This window comes from Danio rerio, chromosome 15 (genome assembly GCF_052040795.2).
Source record: "Danio rerio strain M-AB ecotype USA chromosome 15, GRCz13ab, whole genome shotgun sequence".
Taxonomy (NCBI): domain Eukaryota; kingdom Metazoa; phylum Chordata; class Actinopteri; order Cypriniformes; family Danionidae; genus Danio; species Danio rerio.
Window position 1 is genome coordinate 14,680,229 of NC_141035.1, and position 16,971 is coordinate 14,697,199.

Here is a 16,971-nt window from a genome sequence, read left to right on the forward strand (position 1 = left end):
CTGACCTATTTACACTCTCAGGTCATAATAAAAACAGAAACCCATATTACAGTCTTTCTCAGTCACTTTGGAATATTTCTCAGATCAGAATTGAAATTCTCAAAACTCCCTGTTCAATATTCAGTGCATTGTGTCAGTTGTGCACATCAAAAAAGCAGTTTCCCTTTCTTTGAACAAGTTGAAAATTCTTTTGTACGTCCATGCAAATGACTATGTGCAATTCTCTAATGTTTCCTGCAGTATCAGTTACTTATGTTATGTTTATTTAAATGTCTTATTTTGGTCTCTGTTGAATAGTTTCACCCCCCACAACATTCGTTTGTTCATGGCATATATCTTTACATGCAAAATGACTGAACAAGTTGTCATAATATTAAGTCATTATGCATTTTTATACACATTTCTATTCGAATTTTTTTTTTTTTTACTAAATCTGTCTACAATTGGTGAATTTCTCAGGTGAATTTCTAATGAAGGTCATCACAAAAAAGTCTAATTTTGTTTAGTTTTTTCTTTGTGGTATGTAGGGTTGTCTTTTTCTTTCTGTATCACAATGACATGAACTGTCAACAAATTACAGTACAAACAGCGAAATAAATAAAAACTAGCCATAATTTACATTAAAACAGCCCTCCAAAGTACACTGTTATATTGACAATGTGGTAACATGATTTTATACATACACAAAAACACAAAGTGTCATCATTCTGACTGCACTGACAAGTTTATTGACACAGAAATTAGGTTTTAAGAGATGATCTAAGGATTTTGAGCAAGAGACTGACTTTTCTGCAGGTTATCCATGGTGTTTTGCTATTTTAATACGTTGTTTTGAGAAATGCACTTATTGTGTTAAAAATTTCAATTTTGATCTGCTCGTTAGCACAAATTTCTAGTCAGCCAATCACATGGCAGCAACTCAATGCATTTACGCATGTAGACATGATCAAGACGATCTGCTGCAGTTCAAACTGAGTATTAGAATGGGGAAGAAAGATGATTTAAGTGACTTTGAATGTGGCATAGTTGCTGGTGCCAGACTGGCTGGTCTGACTATTTCATAAACTGCTGATCTACTGGGATTTCATGCACAACCATCTTTAGGGTTTACAGAGAATGGTCCAAAAAATAAATTATCCAGTGAGTGGCAGTTTTGTGGGTCAGAGGAGAATGGCCTGATTGGTTCAAGCCGATAGAAAGGCAACAGTAACTTAAATAACCACTTGGTACAACCAAGGTATGCAGAAAAGCATCTCTGAATGCACAACACGTCAAACCTTGAGACGGATAGCTACAGCAGCAGAAGATCACTCCTGTCAAGCTTAGAACAGGAAAATGAGGCTAAAGTTCACACAGGCTCACCAATATTAGGCACTAGAAGATTGGAAAAATGTTGCCTTGTCTGATGAGTCTCGATTTCTGCTGCGACATTCGGATAGTAGTGTCAGAATTTGGCATCAACAACATGAAAGCATGTATCTATCCTGCCTTGTATCAATCGTTCAGTCTGCTGGTGGTGGTGGTGGTGGTGGTATAATGGTGTGGGGGCCCATTAGAACCAATTGAGCATTGTGTCAACACCACAGCTTACCTGAGTATTGTTGCTGATGATGTCCATCCCTTTATGACCACAGTGTACCCATCTTTTGATGGCTACTTCCAGCAGGATAACGCACCATGTCAAAGCATGAATCATCTCAGACTGGTTTCTTGAACATGACAATGAAATCACTATACTGATATGGCCTCAACAGTCATCAGATTTCAATCCAATTGAGGACCTTTGGTATATGGTGGAACAAGAGTTTGGCATCATGGATGTGCCGCCGACAAATCTGCAGCAACATGTGAGATGCAACATGTGAGAGATCAATATGGACCAAAATCTCTGAGGAATATTTAGTACCTTGTTGAATCTATGCCACGAATGATTAAGGCAGTTCTGAAGGCAAAATGGGGGTCCAACCTCGTATTAGTAAGGTGTACCTAATAAACTGTCTGGTGAGTAAAAAAAAAAAAAAACAATGAGCATGAAACAGCTTATGTTTCTGTTTACATATAAGGTCAGGTTGGATAATCTGAATTTTATTTATTAATTTTTTCAAAGCAGACTTGTTGAGTGAGTTTTGTGTCATATTTCATGTGATTTAGCCTCAGATCAGGTGTGTGAAAATCCTTTTTTGAGAGCACTGATGTGGGACCAGTGCTTTCTTTATAAACAGCAAATTACAAAACTTCATAGGGGAAAGGGGAACTGATTCTCAATGACCGTTTTCATATAGTTGTATTAAGTGTGAGCTGGAGGTATGAACAAGCTGCTTTTAGTTCTCTTGGAAAGTGAAACATGAAGAGTGAATCAATTGTCAGAAGCTTTTAATTTTTCTTATGCAACAGGCCCTGCTTTACATAATTAGTTGTGATTTTTACAGTTTATTGACCATAAATAAGTAAAAGTTTAATGCAAATATTGTGTAACCCATCCTTGTGATGTCTGCGACGAGGTCGCGTCGCCAGGTGTTTCTTGGAGGGCCTCTCTTCCGCTTCCCTTGGGGGTTCCATCTGAGAGCCTGTCTGGTGTTGCTAGTTGGTGGTTTGCGTAGGGTGTGCCCTATCCAACCCCATCTTTGCTTCGTTTATAACTTATATAAAATAATATATTATAGACACTAATGTTCGTTATTTTGTGTTTAATGATTTTTTTTTATCCTTCACATTTTGGTTTAAAAGAGTTGTATAAGTGCAAATGGAAATGTGCATATTGAAGCTTAAAGAAACGTTTAAACGGTGACGCAGTGGCTCAGTAGTTAGCACTGTCACCTCACAGCAAGAAGGTCACTGGCATTTCTGTGTGGAGTTTGCATGTTCTCCCTATCTTCGCGTGAGTTTCCTCCGGGTGTTCCGGTTTCCCCCACAGTCCAGAGACATGTGCTATAAGTGAATTGAATAAACTAAGTTGTATATAGTGCAGGAGAGTGTATGGTTGTTTACCAGTACTGGGTTGCAGCTGGAAGGGCATCAACTGTGTAAAACATATGCTGGAAAAGTTGGCAATTCATTCTGCTGTGGTGACCTCTGAAATAGAGACTAAGCTAAAAGAAAATTAATGAATGAATAAATATTAAATCACTAATTTATCATTTTATATTCTTTATTCACGTTGTTTTGTTTTTCTTCCTTGAATCATGTTTATTAATTGAGTTATAAAAATAATTATATTATAATTAAAATTAGAAAAATATAATAAAATAATTGGGTTATCTAAACTTTCAAATTATATTATAATAATATGCATAACAGCTCAGCCATCTTCTCAGAACTTGGTTAAATCTTCCAACCACACCCGACCAAAACACACATGCACACATATCAGAAGAGCAGAAATGTTTCAAACTGATGTGCATGCACTGTGCATATATAATCAATGACCACAAAACACATTACAGATCGCAAGCACAGATATGAAAACACACATTCGTAGCATACGGATATGCAAATACACCACTGGTTTAGTTTTGTGAAAAGCAACAGTTCTTGTCGTTTATATAAAAAAAAAATAATAAAAAAACTCTTAAACACAAACAGTAATAACTTTTTGAGCCATCACTAACAAAAATTTCTTTGTAAATACCAAGAACAAACAAGTTATCTCTGGTTAATCCCCTTATTAATGAATACACTGGTATTTCCCTTTACATTGGGAAATAATTAACATGTGTGTATACTACATTTTCACTGTTAGAATTTTTAGATTAAATATATAACATTGTTCACATAACCACGAGAGAGAGAGAGAGAGAGAGAGAGAGAGAGAGAGAGAGAGAGAGAGAAACATGTTGCTATATACGATAAGGGAAAATATCTGCCGGAAGACTGAAACAAAACCGAGAGGGGAAGTTCACATTCACAGCGCAAATACATAGAGAGCCAGTCAACCACTCAAAGCCACATTTAGAAGAGAGAGAAAACGAGAAAGAGACATGCAGATCAGACTGCAAAGTAGATGATCATTGAGCTGTTGTAGCTGCTTGGGTGCTACAGATGTTTAGAGCGTTAAACTGAGTTTGAGCATTTATGTGGAAAGAGAACTATGAATTGTTGTTGGATATGATGCTGAACTGACATTAAACATGGATTGGACCTTGTGGATTTGTTTTCTAGTCTGCTGTACCCCAGGATTGATAGCAGGTAAGATTTTTTTAAGTATATATGTGCGTCATTTGTTCTGTGAACTATGATGTTTGTTACAAAATAATAATAAAAAAAATATATGATTTAGAGCATGAACATGATTTAGATTGTGTATTCATTTATTTTTATTTTTATTTTTTTGCTATTGAAGGATATTAAAGTCAGAATTATTAGCCATACTTTGTTTTTTGTTTTTATTTTTTGTTTAACAGAGCAAGGACATTTTCACAGTATGTCTGATAATATTTTAGCTTTGTAAGATATATATATATATATATATATATATATATATATATATATATATATATATATATATATATATATATATATATATATATATATATATATATATAACAATGTGTTAACTTCGAAGGTATTAGCAGTCATTACTTGGGGGAATAACCCTAGCTTTCAATGACAACTAATGACAACATCTATTTTTTAGCCTTTAGAAAATTTTATATATATATATATATATATATATATATATATATATATATATATATATATATATATATATATATATATATATATATATATATATATATATATATATATATATATATTTATTTATTTATTTATTTATTTTTTTCTGCGGTTTATAGCTCCAACAACCAATATGTAGAAAAGACTATCTGGTCATATTTATTTCCTTATTTCTTGAACATCATAGAAATCTGTTATTAAGGTACTTATATGAAGACATCTCAAAGAAATGTATAATTCCAATGCCCTATAAAGCTTGTAGTTGAAGCCAGTAGATAATACCGCTCAAGAAAACCCAAATTTGTGTAATTGTATTTTTGAGTGAACCACCAGTTTCTGTTATTACATTGTATTGCATAGCATTGTGCAAAATCGAGTGATTTCCCCGTTGAAGTGGGCATACAACTGCAAAATGACTTCAGTTTGTTTCAAAAAAGGTGTTGTTATTCCTCCCACGTCTGGAAAGTACAGCTGAAATGCGAGACTAGAACTATGACTACAACAAAAGCAAATTAACTATTACTCTTTTAGGAAGTGAAGAGAATCGACGGAGCTAGTAAGAGCCTAACGCTAAGTTTTCTCTTTTGTTCATAGGTGAGCAGAAGAAATTAAATCTGACGTTCGACATATGGGAGGGAAATGTAACTGTGCTGTGGGATCCCCCCAATGAAGCCCCCGTACCTGCCTTTTATCAAGTAAAACTAGCACTGTACGCAGTCTTACTATCCACCAACAACATATACACATTTCAACTCATTATCCCAGCTTATATATATATATATATATATAAAGCTAATATGTTTGTCTTCTTTTTTAGAGACACTGGTCCTCATGCTAAATGGAACATTGTGGAAGAATGTGACATGATTACAGAAACTAAATGTAATCTTGGAAACTTTATATTCAAACCTACAATGAAAGTAAAAATTGAACTGATAAGTGGAAATAACGAATCTTCCTGGTTGGTGATAAGAAGAATTCGTTTAGATTATAGTAAGTATGGACTTTTTATGCAATTATTTTATATATTGGCAATGAAGTAGCTAGTTTCTACATTTATATGACTTTATATTATTTTTAAAAGTAAGCATGTCCCCAAAACCAACCATCATTGTGGGATGAACAAGTCTTACATAAAAAATGCATATAAATTACGAAAGAGCCACTTCATCAAAAAGTTACGAATTATTGTGTTTACATCATATGACAAACTGTATATTTTCAAAAATTTTGTAAGGACGGTTTTCTTTTTGTGTTTTAGTTAAGCTGTTGTCTCCAGACTTTGACCTGTTCTCAGGGCCAAATACGGTGAAGGTTAAGATTCACAGAAAGCCATTTCTCAAAGAGCTTTTTCCATATGGACTAAGTTACTCTGCCATTCTGTATCCAAGAGGACAGGAGAGTAAGGTTGGTTTTTCAGTGGACATAGCTTAATGACAAACCCAATGGACACCTTAATGATGTCTTGGCATCAAAAAAGTTAAATTTGGGCTGTCTAATAGACAAATAGGCCAAAACTTGACTCGTTGTCAAATAGACAGAAATAAATAACTACACATATAAAATCTGTCTGTTTGACAACTATAGTGTACTGTAATTTTGGGCTATTTTAGATGTCTATTCGATTTTCACTGACAGCTCAATTTTAGCCTTGTTTTAGCTAAGTTATCTACGTTTAGATGTCTATTAAACAATTTTTTTTTTTTTGCTGGGTGGTAAAAACAACATCAAAAAACATCTAAAATGTGAATCAATTTAATGTAAAATTGTTGTCATCCATTTGATATCCACACTTTGATGCTCTTTTGAGTAATAAAATAATGGCACAAAAATTTACATCTTTCATTGCCTTTTTTTGACGTCAATATTAGATGTCAGTTTGATGTTGTTTTTTTTTTACATCAAGGTTGTGGCATTGTGGGGATACAAAATCCTAAACTTTCCCTATAATAATATTATTTTTATTGTTGTTATTTTACGAAACTAGTAGCATTTTCACAACCTTTTACCATTCAAATTGATGTCATGTTTTAGTGATTTACCTTGTAGCTTGTTTATTTGATGATTCATAGCTAGTAAAACTTTAACTGATGTTTTTGTAAAGTCTTATCTGGAATGAACGCTATTGAAACAGTGGATGGACATAAATTATTTTCATTGTATTTTCTTGCGATCTTTAAAGCTTTGTTTTCTCTGATTTAGGCTAAAACATTGAGTGATGATGATGATGAAGATGGTGAAGTGGAGTTTACTGATTTATCATATTGGCAAGCGTATTGTGTTCGTGTGAGATTGGCGATCACATCTATTGCAGTGAGCAACACCTCATTGCCACGCTGCATACATCCACCAACAGGTACTACAGACATTTCCAGTAAAAGTTAAAACCATTAGAACATCTGTCATAGTTTCTTTGTTGTCAGTTGATTATCCAGTACATTACTACACTGTAATAAAAAATGTCAAACATCAGCTTGATGTTAAACAACATCCAAAGCCAGTCAAATATGTCAATCGATTTGATGTCGAATGAATACATTGATGTCAAAATGATATCAGATTGATGTTAGATTGAAAAAACATTGACAGTCCTTCAATCGATTTTGACATGTTTTTGATGCCAATGTGATGTTGTTTTGACATAAATGTTGTTTACATTCATTGTAGAGATACTAATTATGGTGTAAATTAGGAATTTGAAAAATAATCTTTCCGATTAATGATATTTTTGTGTAATTACTTAGATGGTCAAAGGGCCATGAATGTTTAGATGTCAAATGGATGTAAAGGTTTTGACATTTGTTGTGTTTCTTTGACATCATGCTTGATGTAACTTTGATGTCATTTTAACATCAAGATGCCAACTGGGAAGTTACAACAATTATTTTTATGTTAATCATAAGTCATTAAACTAAGTTAATCATGTTTCTAACCTAAGTTTTCAAGTTAAACAATTTTTTAAGTCAGTTTAACTTAATTTCAAGAGTTCCCACTTAGATATTGCTTAATATTAATAGCAGGTTTGGCTCTGAGCTTGAATATTATGAAACCCAGAGCTCCCACCTGGTCAATTAGCATGTAGAAGGTACGAGATCAGGTAGTTCTTGAAAGGAGGAGATGGGGTGGAAGGGGGATTTTTCCAAAATGAAGATAAGACTGTAGGGCAATATATATATATATATATATATATATATATATATATATATATATATATATATATATATATATATAGTTGAAGTCAGAATTATTAGCCCCCCTGAATTATTAGACCCCCCTGTTTATTTTTTGCCCCAATTTCTTTTTACCGGAGAGAAGATTTTTTTCAACACAATTCTAAACATAATAGTTTCAATAGCTTATTTCTAATAACTGATTTATTTTATTTTTGCCATGATGACAATAAATAATATTTTACTAGATATTTTTCAAGATGCTTGAAAGGATGCATAAGGAACTTTTAACATCCATAGAACTTTTGTATTTCACAAAAGCTTCTTCATAGAGGCAAACAAATATGGACTGATCACTGAAAGGTTTCAGAAGGGTGCTTCTGTTTCATCACTTTTCATTCAAGTGTTTTCATTCACTTTTCAAGTGTGCAGAGGCTCAATATATTTTTTCTTGTTTTTCAGATTTGTCAGTGGTGATCTCCATCGGAGTAATTGGTGTAGTTGGAGTCATAACCTTATTCATGTTATTTGTCTGTTTCTTCCTGAGGCGTCCTGGTAAAATGCCCGCTGTTCTGGTGAGTCAATTTGGTGATTTGAAAATAGATTTAGTTTCGTGAAAACCAAAAGTGTTAGAGCAAGCCAGTTTCGGGGTTTTAGAAAAAGGAATTGAGCCCTAATAAGAAAGACTCAGCGTTAACTCTTGTCACAAGTGTCAGTTCTCCTTTCGAGGAACAGTAACAGTAAGACAAATGTCAGGGATTTTTTGTATCTTACGTATATGTGATGTCAATGCTCTTTGGTGTTAAATGATAACATAGAATGATAGCGTTCTGACTCTGGTTGATTTAAACTCAACTCAACCCAACTCTGGTAAAATATATATAACAGACTACTTCAAAGTTCTTAGTAATTCTCTCAATTGGCCTTAAATTAGTAAATGCTTTAAGCAAAATATTAATTTATATTTAATATCTATTTTTTTAACTTGCTGATAATGTATCTTCAAAATAAAAAGCAACTAGAGAATTATGAAAAATGACTATAAGCCAGTAGAAAATATTAATATATCTTATAATATTATAAAAAAAAAATATTTTAGACATTTTATACACATACATTTGTACAGCTATCTTAAAGGGGACTTTTCATATATGTAAGTTTTTTTTTTTTTTTTTATACTGTACAAACTGTGATATCAAACCTGATCCTCATAATAAAAAATCAGCAATTTTACATTTAATGCTTGATTCTGATTTAGTGAACATTCTAATGTATGCTAAATTACTTTCAGATAAACCAAGAGCTAAAGTATTTCCAGGCATGTTTTGACCGTGTACAGTCCCACATAACTATACACTGAATGATCTCTGTTATTTCACAGCCTTACAACTGTCAAAAAATCTAATCAAAACAACACAAAAATGCTTTGCATGAAAAATGTAAAAGACTAGATCCACACACAGCTGCTGTTTAAGGACAAACGGGAAGTTTATTTATAAACTAATTTCGAGAGGATCACATGCTTATGATTGAGCACGACTGGTCCCATATTAGCTATCACATGATTTACCAATCAGATAAATGGGAGACCACATGGGAAAGCTAGGTAGCTGCCGGAAGTGGTGTTAGTGAGGCCAGCAGGGGGCGCTCAGCCTGTGGTCTGTGTGGGTCCTAATGCCCCAGTATACTGACGGGGATCTTTGGATGAGACGTTAAACCGAGGTCCCGACTCTCTGTGGTCGTTAAAAATCCCAGTATGTCCTTTGAAAAAGAGTAGGGGTTTAATCCTGGCATCCTGGCCAAATCTGCCCACTGGCCTCTCTCCATCATGGCCTCCTAACCCTTCCCATATCATAATTGGTTTCATCACTCTGTCTCCTCTCCGTCAATCAGCTGGTGTGTGGTGTGCGGTCTGGCAAAAAATGGCTGCCGTTGTGTCATCCAGGTGGATGCTGCACACTGGTGGTGGATGAGGAGATTCCCCCCATTGTGTTAAGCGATTTGAGTGCCCAGAAAAGCGCTATATAAATGTAAGGAATTAGTATTAATATTATTATTATTATTAAATCCAAACACGCTATAAATTACCAGAGTTTCTAACCTTAGTTTTTTGCGTTTTGACGAATCCCCCCATCCACTCCTACCCCATTTTCTAGATTATTCAGGATAGGGCAGCATGGTGGCTCAGTGGTTAGCACTGTTGCCTCATAGCAAGAAGGTCACTGGTTTGAGTCCTGGCTAAGCCAGTTGGCATTTCTGTGGAAGCTTAAATGTTCCTTCCCATGCTCGCATGGGTTTCCCCTGGGTTTCCAGGTTTCCTCCCATAGTCCAGAGATATGCAAGTGAATTAATTAAACCAAATTGGCACAGAGAATGAGCATTTAGTTCTGGGCTCCAACATATGCCTTCAGGTAGAGGTCTATCATGCTGTAAAAAAATTCCAAATCAATAATAGTCCCAGAACTAGTTCAGGAAACCTCTCGAGACCTACCTGAGCTCAGACTCCCCTCTCGCCCTACAAAAACAGGAGGAAGCCTCAGCCCCTAGGATCTTATGAGCTCAGGGCTTTCTTGAGGGAACTCATGCCAAACACACCTTGCTATTGTTCATCTGCTATGTGAACACTTGAACGCTGAATAAAAATACCTTAAAATACAACATGTAAACACAAATATTATAATTTACATGTTTTCTTAACCTCATGTCTACAGTATTTTCTAATAACTCAATGGTTCATTGCCTGTTATTTCCTAAATATATATTTTCCCCAATATTTAAGAATTATTACTGGTTAATAAAATTAAAAACTAAGTGGTTTGTGTTTTGAGTCTAATGCTAATTAATGGCAAATCCAGAGAACTGAAAACAGCTACAAAGCATTTCTTCTTTACAATTTCATACTTGCAATTTCTTCTATTAACAAAACTTATAACTAAGAATTTTTGCTCAATAAACACCTAATTTGCTGCTTAATAATAATTAGGGTAGTAGTTTTGAGTAGAATTAGAGATGTAGAATAAAATCATGCAGAATAGTTACTTATAAGTAGGCCAACATGGAATCTGCCCGAGCAGAATTCCGATTTCAGCTGATTTTTTCATTGATTCTGTTTATTTATTATTTGTGTAAATGCGTGTAAATTTATATTTTTAAATTTATTTAATTTCAGTATAAGTATTGACTAATAGGAAAATTTTTATATAATTTATTTACAATACAGTTTGAAAAGTATATCTTTTATTATATATATATATATATATATATATATATATATATATATATATATATATATATATATATATATATATATATATATATATATATTATATGACAGCCTTGCTTTGTTCACCAAATAAAGTGGATCTAATTGGATTTGTATTGTAAACATTAAAAACAAGTTAAAAAGGTATTACTTTTTAGTTCCTATATTAAAGTCTTAGTTATGATATTCGCAAAATTTCCGCAGATTTTTAACAAATTTCTGAGCAGAAGTAGCAAAAAATGTCCTCAAATTCCTTCTGGCCCTACTTATAAATTTTGATAAACAGCCAATATCTTAATAATAGGCAGGTAATAAGCCACTAGTCATTAATGATAATTGGTCTCAATTCTAAAGTGTCACCTTTTAAAAGTTATCAGTTAGTGTATTTATTTTAATTAGAATTATATTATTAATGTATTATCATTATTAATGTAGAAAAAAGTTGTGCTGCTTCACAATTTGTTTGTAAAAAATGAAGGATTAATTGATAGATGCTTTTTTAAAATAGTTTGTAACATTATAAATGATTTTACTGTAATTTAATAGAATAAATTGAAAATACCCCATGCATCTGATTAAACCATTCAAATTTATTTCACTTCTGTTACGGTCAGATTAATTATAAAGTGTTCACCATATGTTCTCCATTTATTCATCAGAAATTGGCTGTGAATGGCTGGCTCCCAATGAATGTAGGACAAACCGAGGTGGAATCGGTCACTCAGAAGGGATGGCTACTGAACAGCAACAAAATCGCAGAAAAGACCAAAGCATTCGATGAAATAGAGGAGCTTTCTGAGGATGAAAAAGAGAGAAGGGAAAGCACTGACAGCGGCGTGAGCATCGGCCAGCAGGACTCGATCAAAAACAGACCCCAAAGAGAGGAGGACAGCGGCTGTGGAAGTCTCACAGGAACCGAGGACAGCCTTAGCAGTGGAAGAAGAAGCCTTGAGGAGCTTCCTTTCCTGGATGGAGGAGGAAACAGCAGTAGTGTTGAAGGAACAAGAGAGGACAGTGGATTGGGAATTCAAACCCAAGATATTTCTGACAAACCCAAGCCTATGCATGATGATCTCTTATCTGAGATTGTAGTAATTGGGGATGGGTATCGTAGTCAGAGTCCTTCAGCTGAGGCTGAAACCGAAACAACCATTCAATGTGATGAAGACGCTAATATGGTTAGTCGCACCAATGGCTATCGATCTGGTCAAGTCACATGCTTGTGTTCTGACTCCGAAACTTGCATGTGGTGCAAAACCAGGAAGCACCTTACAGACTGTGATTCATTTTCTCACAAACAAACTGTTAATGACAATGATAGATCAAGCTATTTGAAAAAATCTCCTTTAGAGACTGTGAATATGTTTGGACTGGATGATCTATCCTGCCATTCAGACAAAACAGAGGAGTCGTCACTTTTCATTACATGTCCACTACTTTTAAAAGAGCCTTACAAGCTGGACACTTTGCCTCTTACATTAGGAGACGTAGAGCTGACATTTACGTGAGGCTTTTTCAGGTTGAACTAGGCTATTATTATGCATTTGTGCTAACAGATATTTATTTAGAATGGTGGCAGAGACGTGCTATATTTGCTAGGCCCTCAAATGAAGAACCAGCTTTTGTCACTTCCTTCATGCGTCAGGCCAGCGTTTTTGGTTAAATGCTGAGAAAAGACGAGATATGAAGAGTGTGAAATCATCAGGATATGATGACGCTCGTAGTAATTCTGGTTGACAGATTGCAATCCAATTCTGAATTGTGTTACAGACTTGTATTGATCATTTGCAAACTTGCACATGTATTGTAGATTTTGACTGTACATGTTATATATGTACTGACATTTTTTTATATGCTAAATTTCATTGCTGAATGTAATGAAATGTGATATTAATATGAATAATAATGGCATCGAAGTCAATATGCTGTGTTTTTGTCAATTATTTGATATAATCAAATCAACTATAATTATAATTTATACCAACAGAATTTGTGGGTTATTTAATTATTTTTTTAAATCTTTAAATGTTTAGGGGTAGAACAAAACTCAAAATTTACAGTTAGGAGTGTACTATATTATTTTGATTAGTGCATAAAAGGTGGTGCGGAACAATCGAAAACTTAAATATCAATTTGTTTACTTGCATTACATCCATTACTCAAAGGACATTACATATATTGCATTAATTACTCACCTATTTTACCCAAGATGTAAGAAAAGACTTTTGTCTAAACAATGTATCTGTAAAGTTTCAGCTCAAAATACCAATCAGTTTATTCATCATATAATGTAGAATCTGCCCATTTTAGTGGCTGAGGACAATGTAGCTGTTTTTGTAGCCTGTGGCTTCAAATCCAAATGAGCTGCCTCTCCCCGCTCACCACTCTGATGTGTACGTCTGCTTCTTGTGTGTTACGTCAGATAAACAGCAGTCAGTGATAGAGACAGACACAGATGACGCTGAAATGTCACGAGTCAAAAATAGTTAGAAAGTTTATTTGATGTATATGTGGTGAACTCTATTTAAGCCTTTCTGAAATGACACACACAAATGCAGTTTGCAGTACACACACACTTACACACATATGTAAGTTTACTGAGACCATGTGGCTGTGGTGATTATAGCAGTTAAGAATTACATAGCTATTGTACTCTCTTTATGATTAGGGTCTGTCTGTGGACTGCAACACATGAAGTAGTAGTGTAGTAGCATGAAGGGGCTTAACTTGAAGTTAAGGAGACTCACATGTCAAAACTCTGTTGTCAGCAAGATGGTGCTATACATCATTAACATCCACACCCACTCCACACCTAAATCCAACCGTCACAGTTAAAATCTATACCTCCCACCCCCAACCATGATAGTTAATTAACATCTACACCTCCCCTAAACCTAAACCCAGCCATCATCATTATAAATGACCACAACTTCTCCAAACCTAAACCTAGCCATCACAGTTATTGTCTACATCTTACCCAAACCTAAACCTAACTATCCCAGTTATTAACATACCACCGCGAGTTGCGGAGGCTTTTATACTTGACCTGCTCACCATTGTACTGTTATTTGCAACCACAGGGGTCTTGACAAACTGATGAAGAAGTCAACGAGTTGCATGGTGGAATTGCGACATGACTGAATATTATACTATTTCAAATGATTAGGTTATAGATAAATTTGGAGAAAACTCATGAAAACATTTGGTGAAATTGTTCTCTGTTAAGTAGTTCCGCCATCTTGCCAACAACACCTCATCGTGACATCTCGCATGGTTCAGTGGGATCTCGATAACTGCAAGTTATGTCTCTCTAACTTATTGAAAGTTATGCCCCTTCATCTTAAGCCCCCCTCTTGCAGTCGGCAGAGAGATACAATTGCTGTTTATTACAAACTATTTATTTTAAACCTATAAAATAAATTATTGGGGTGCAGATGATTACAAGAAAGTTGTAAAATATGATTTAATCCCAGTTTAAAAAAAAAAATGTTCTGTGGACATGTTATCATGGAGAACTGGCACTTGTCAATTAAATCAGTGGGCGGGGAAATCACACCTAGAATTAGAAAAAACAAACTTGCTCGAAAGATGCGTTATGCGAACAGCCCCTAAAAGGCTGCTGTCATTTGCGATCTCCAGCAGTTGATCTTCTTGCACAGACATGGTGGATTCACCTGATTTGTTGACAAATGTGTTGCGGATCTATTCCTTGGCAGTTTGCGGGTCCTTAACTGGGTCTTTTCCCCTTAGCAAAGAAACTTTCCAAAAACGTCTGCTTTCTTACTCATTTTGCTGCTTGTGGGTTAAAGTTGAGCCCTCAAGTGACCAAAATGTAAGCGAGAGAATATGGAATACGATCAATTTTCAAAATAAAAGACTCAGATAAAAAGTAATATAAAAAAATTAATGATATCTTGTGCGGCCCAATACCAATTGATCCACCGACTGGTACTGGTCTGTGGCCTGGTGGTTGAGGACCACTGCTTTAAAGCATACGTTATAAAAAAAAAAAAATAAATAAATAATGACAATTTAAGCAAAAATGTTGACATTACTATAGATAATGATAGATAAAGAAACTAATAAGAAGAATAAACAAATAAGCAAAAATTGTCATTTAAATCTTAATAATTTTGATTCATTAGTTTGGTTGTCAAAAGTGCATCGATACGAGGATGTCAAATGGTTCTGACATTAAATCATTTAACATTTTTAAAAACAAATTGATGTACTTTTTATGTCATTTGATTAAGGAAGGTCCAAAGACTGTGAATGTAGACCTAATAATTCAGCAACTGTTGATATTTTGGTTTGGGAGGGTCATTTTTGAGAAAGTTCCTCTGACAATGAGGAAAAGAAGAACACTGATACAGTCTCGGAAAACAGAAATCTCATTTTGCATGCTATCTTAATCAAATTTGATATATATACTCATGAAACACTTGGCTTTCAATTAATATTTCATAATTCATAGCACGTTACATTAATATATCATTTGTAAAAATTACATTATTACATTTGTAAATCGAAAAACAAATGATGAGCACAATACATTTTTTTTTCTCATGACTTCATAATGTATAACTTTTTATATTTTTGAGCATGTAATGTTCCTTTTTACCACAGTAAAGCTCAAAGTGTCATCTTCCCAATGATCCCTAATTTGTGTTTGTAGCTTACTGGAGTCAGGAACTATTACTATTTAAATTTAGGTAAAACGTGAGTGCTGGGTAATAGGTTTATTACTGGGTATGTTAACAATACTATAGCCAGCCACTCTAACAATTTGAATGTTTGGTATTGCTTTCCTTTTTTTCAAAATTTTAAAAAGATTTGTTTTAGGTTAGGATGGAAAGCCCAGTTAGTGATGTATATGTGTACAGACTCATCGTGTTTCTTTTCAAAGTCACAAGCAATTCATCACACCCCTTACAATACAGCTGCTTTTCAGGGTGTTGATATGGTGTTTAACTATATGTTGATCACTGGCCCAAATCAAAAGAGGCCTTTTTCTTTTTCTTTTTTTTTTATTAAGTACACTTATCTTTTAGCACACTTTGGTTTTCTATACTTACTGGGTGCTAAACAGGAAACAAACAGTTTGCATTTAATCTGTACGAAGATCAGATGCAAATTTTGTGGCAGGAATGTACCTTGTGAAATCCCAATTTCAATACACAAATTTTAATTATGCAGGGAAAAACCAACACTTCCTATAGTGGAAACCCTGTGTTTCTGTTTGCGTGTTAAAATGACAGGATGTGCCCGTGACTTCCTCTAGCAGTAAACCATGTCACTTCTGTATTCCGTTGCTAATCACAAATAGAGATAAGATAAGCTGTGGAGAATCCATAATTTTTTTTTGCGCAGGCGAAGTCTTAGATACTTGTATCTTCCGAACCAAGATCTAGAAGGTTGTCCCTAAAGCATTACTCATTATTTCCGCAGAGTCATAGGACTATGTGATGCAATGTACTGAGAGAGCAAATGAGAGAACAGAACGAAACTCAACCACAATCATTGACCTCCTTCTTCATATAGAGAAGGAAACAAACAGTGCTTTTCAGTTTGTATTCTGATTCAACACACTGTCACAGAAGCTTACGTAAAATTAAGATGATGTGATTTGATGTTGGGTAATGGAAGAAAAAGCAGATGTTTGGACAAATGTATATATTGCTTCAGAATCAGTCTGTGCTACTATAGTAATTGTCTATTAGTATTTTTCACATAAAGTCCACTGTTTAATACAATACTCCAATACAACACGAGAATTGACAAAAATACTTATGTTCACTGTACATGTCTTGAGCTTACAGTCATTTGTAGAATGCTTTCTCATCTCTATAGCAAATTGCTTTCTCA

General features: G+C 34.3%; 1 protein-coding gene across 2 annotated transcripts; it reads left to right on the plus strand.

Annotated features, from left to right (window-relative positions):
* The first annotated feature begins 3,779 nt into the window (after positions 1–3,779).
* il10ra (interleukin 10 receptor, alpha) lies at positions 3,780–13,027 on the plus strand. Of its 2 annotated transcripts, none has more exons than XM_087283336.1 (7): positions 3,780–4,185; positions 5,269–5,369; positions 5,492–5,667; positions 5,936–6,081; positions 6,877–7,030; positions 8,307–8,419; positions 11,766–13,027. In XM_087283336.1, the coding sequence occupies exons 2-7, from the start codon at positions 5,341–5,343 to the stop codon at positions 12,612–12,614; spliced, it is 1,467 nt and encodes a 488-aa protein (XP_087139462.1). In that variant the 5' UTR covers positions 3,780–4,185; positions 5,269–5,340; the 3' UTR covers positions 12,615–13,027.
* The last annotated feature ends 3,944 nt before the right edge of the window (positions 13,028–16,971 follow it).

Bases quoted from the DNA above. Each gene is read 5' to 3' on its own strand.
- il10ra (XM_087283336.1), top strand. From the start codon at position 5,341: ATGAAGCCCCCGTACCTGCCTTTTATCAA. The intron at 5,370-5,491 runs GTAAAACTAGCA...CTTCTTTTTTAG, and splicing joins CCGTACCTGCCTTTTATCAA to AGACACTGGTCCTCATGCTA. The intron at 5,668-5,935 runs GTAAGTATGGAC...TTTGTGTTTTAG, and splicing joins AAGAATTCGTTTAGATTATA to TTAAGCTGTTGTCTCCAGAC.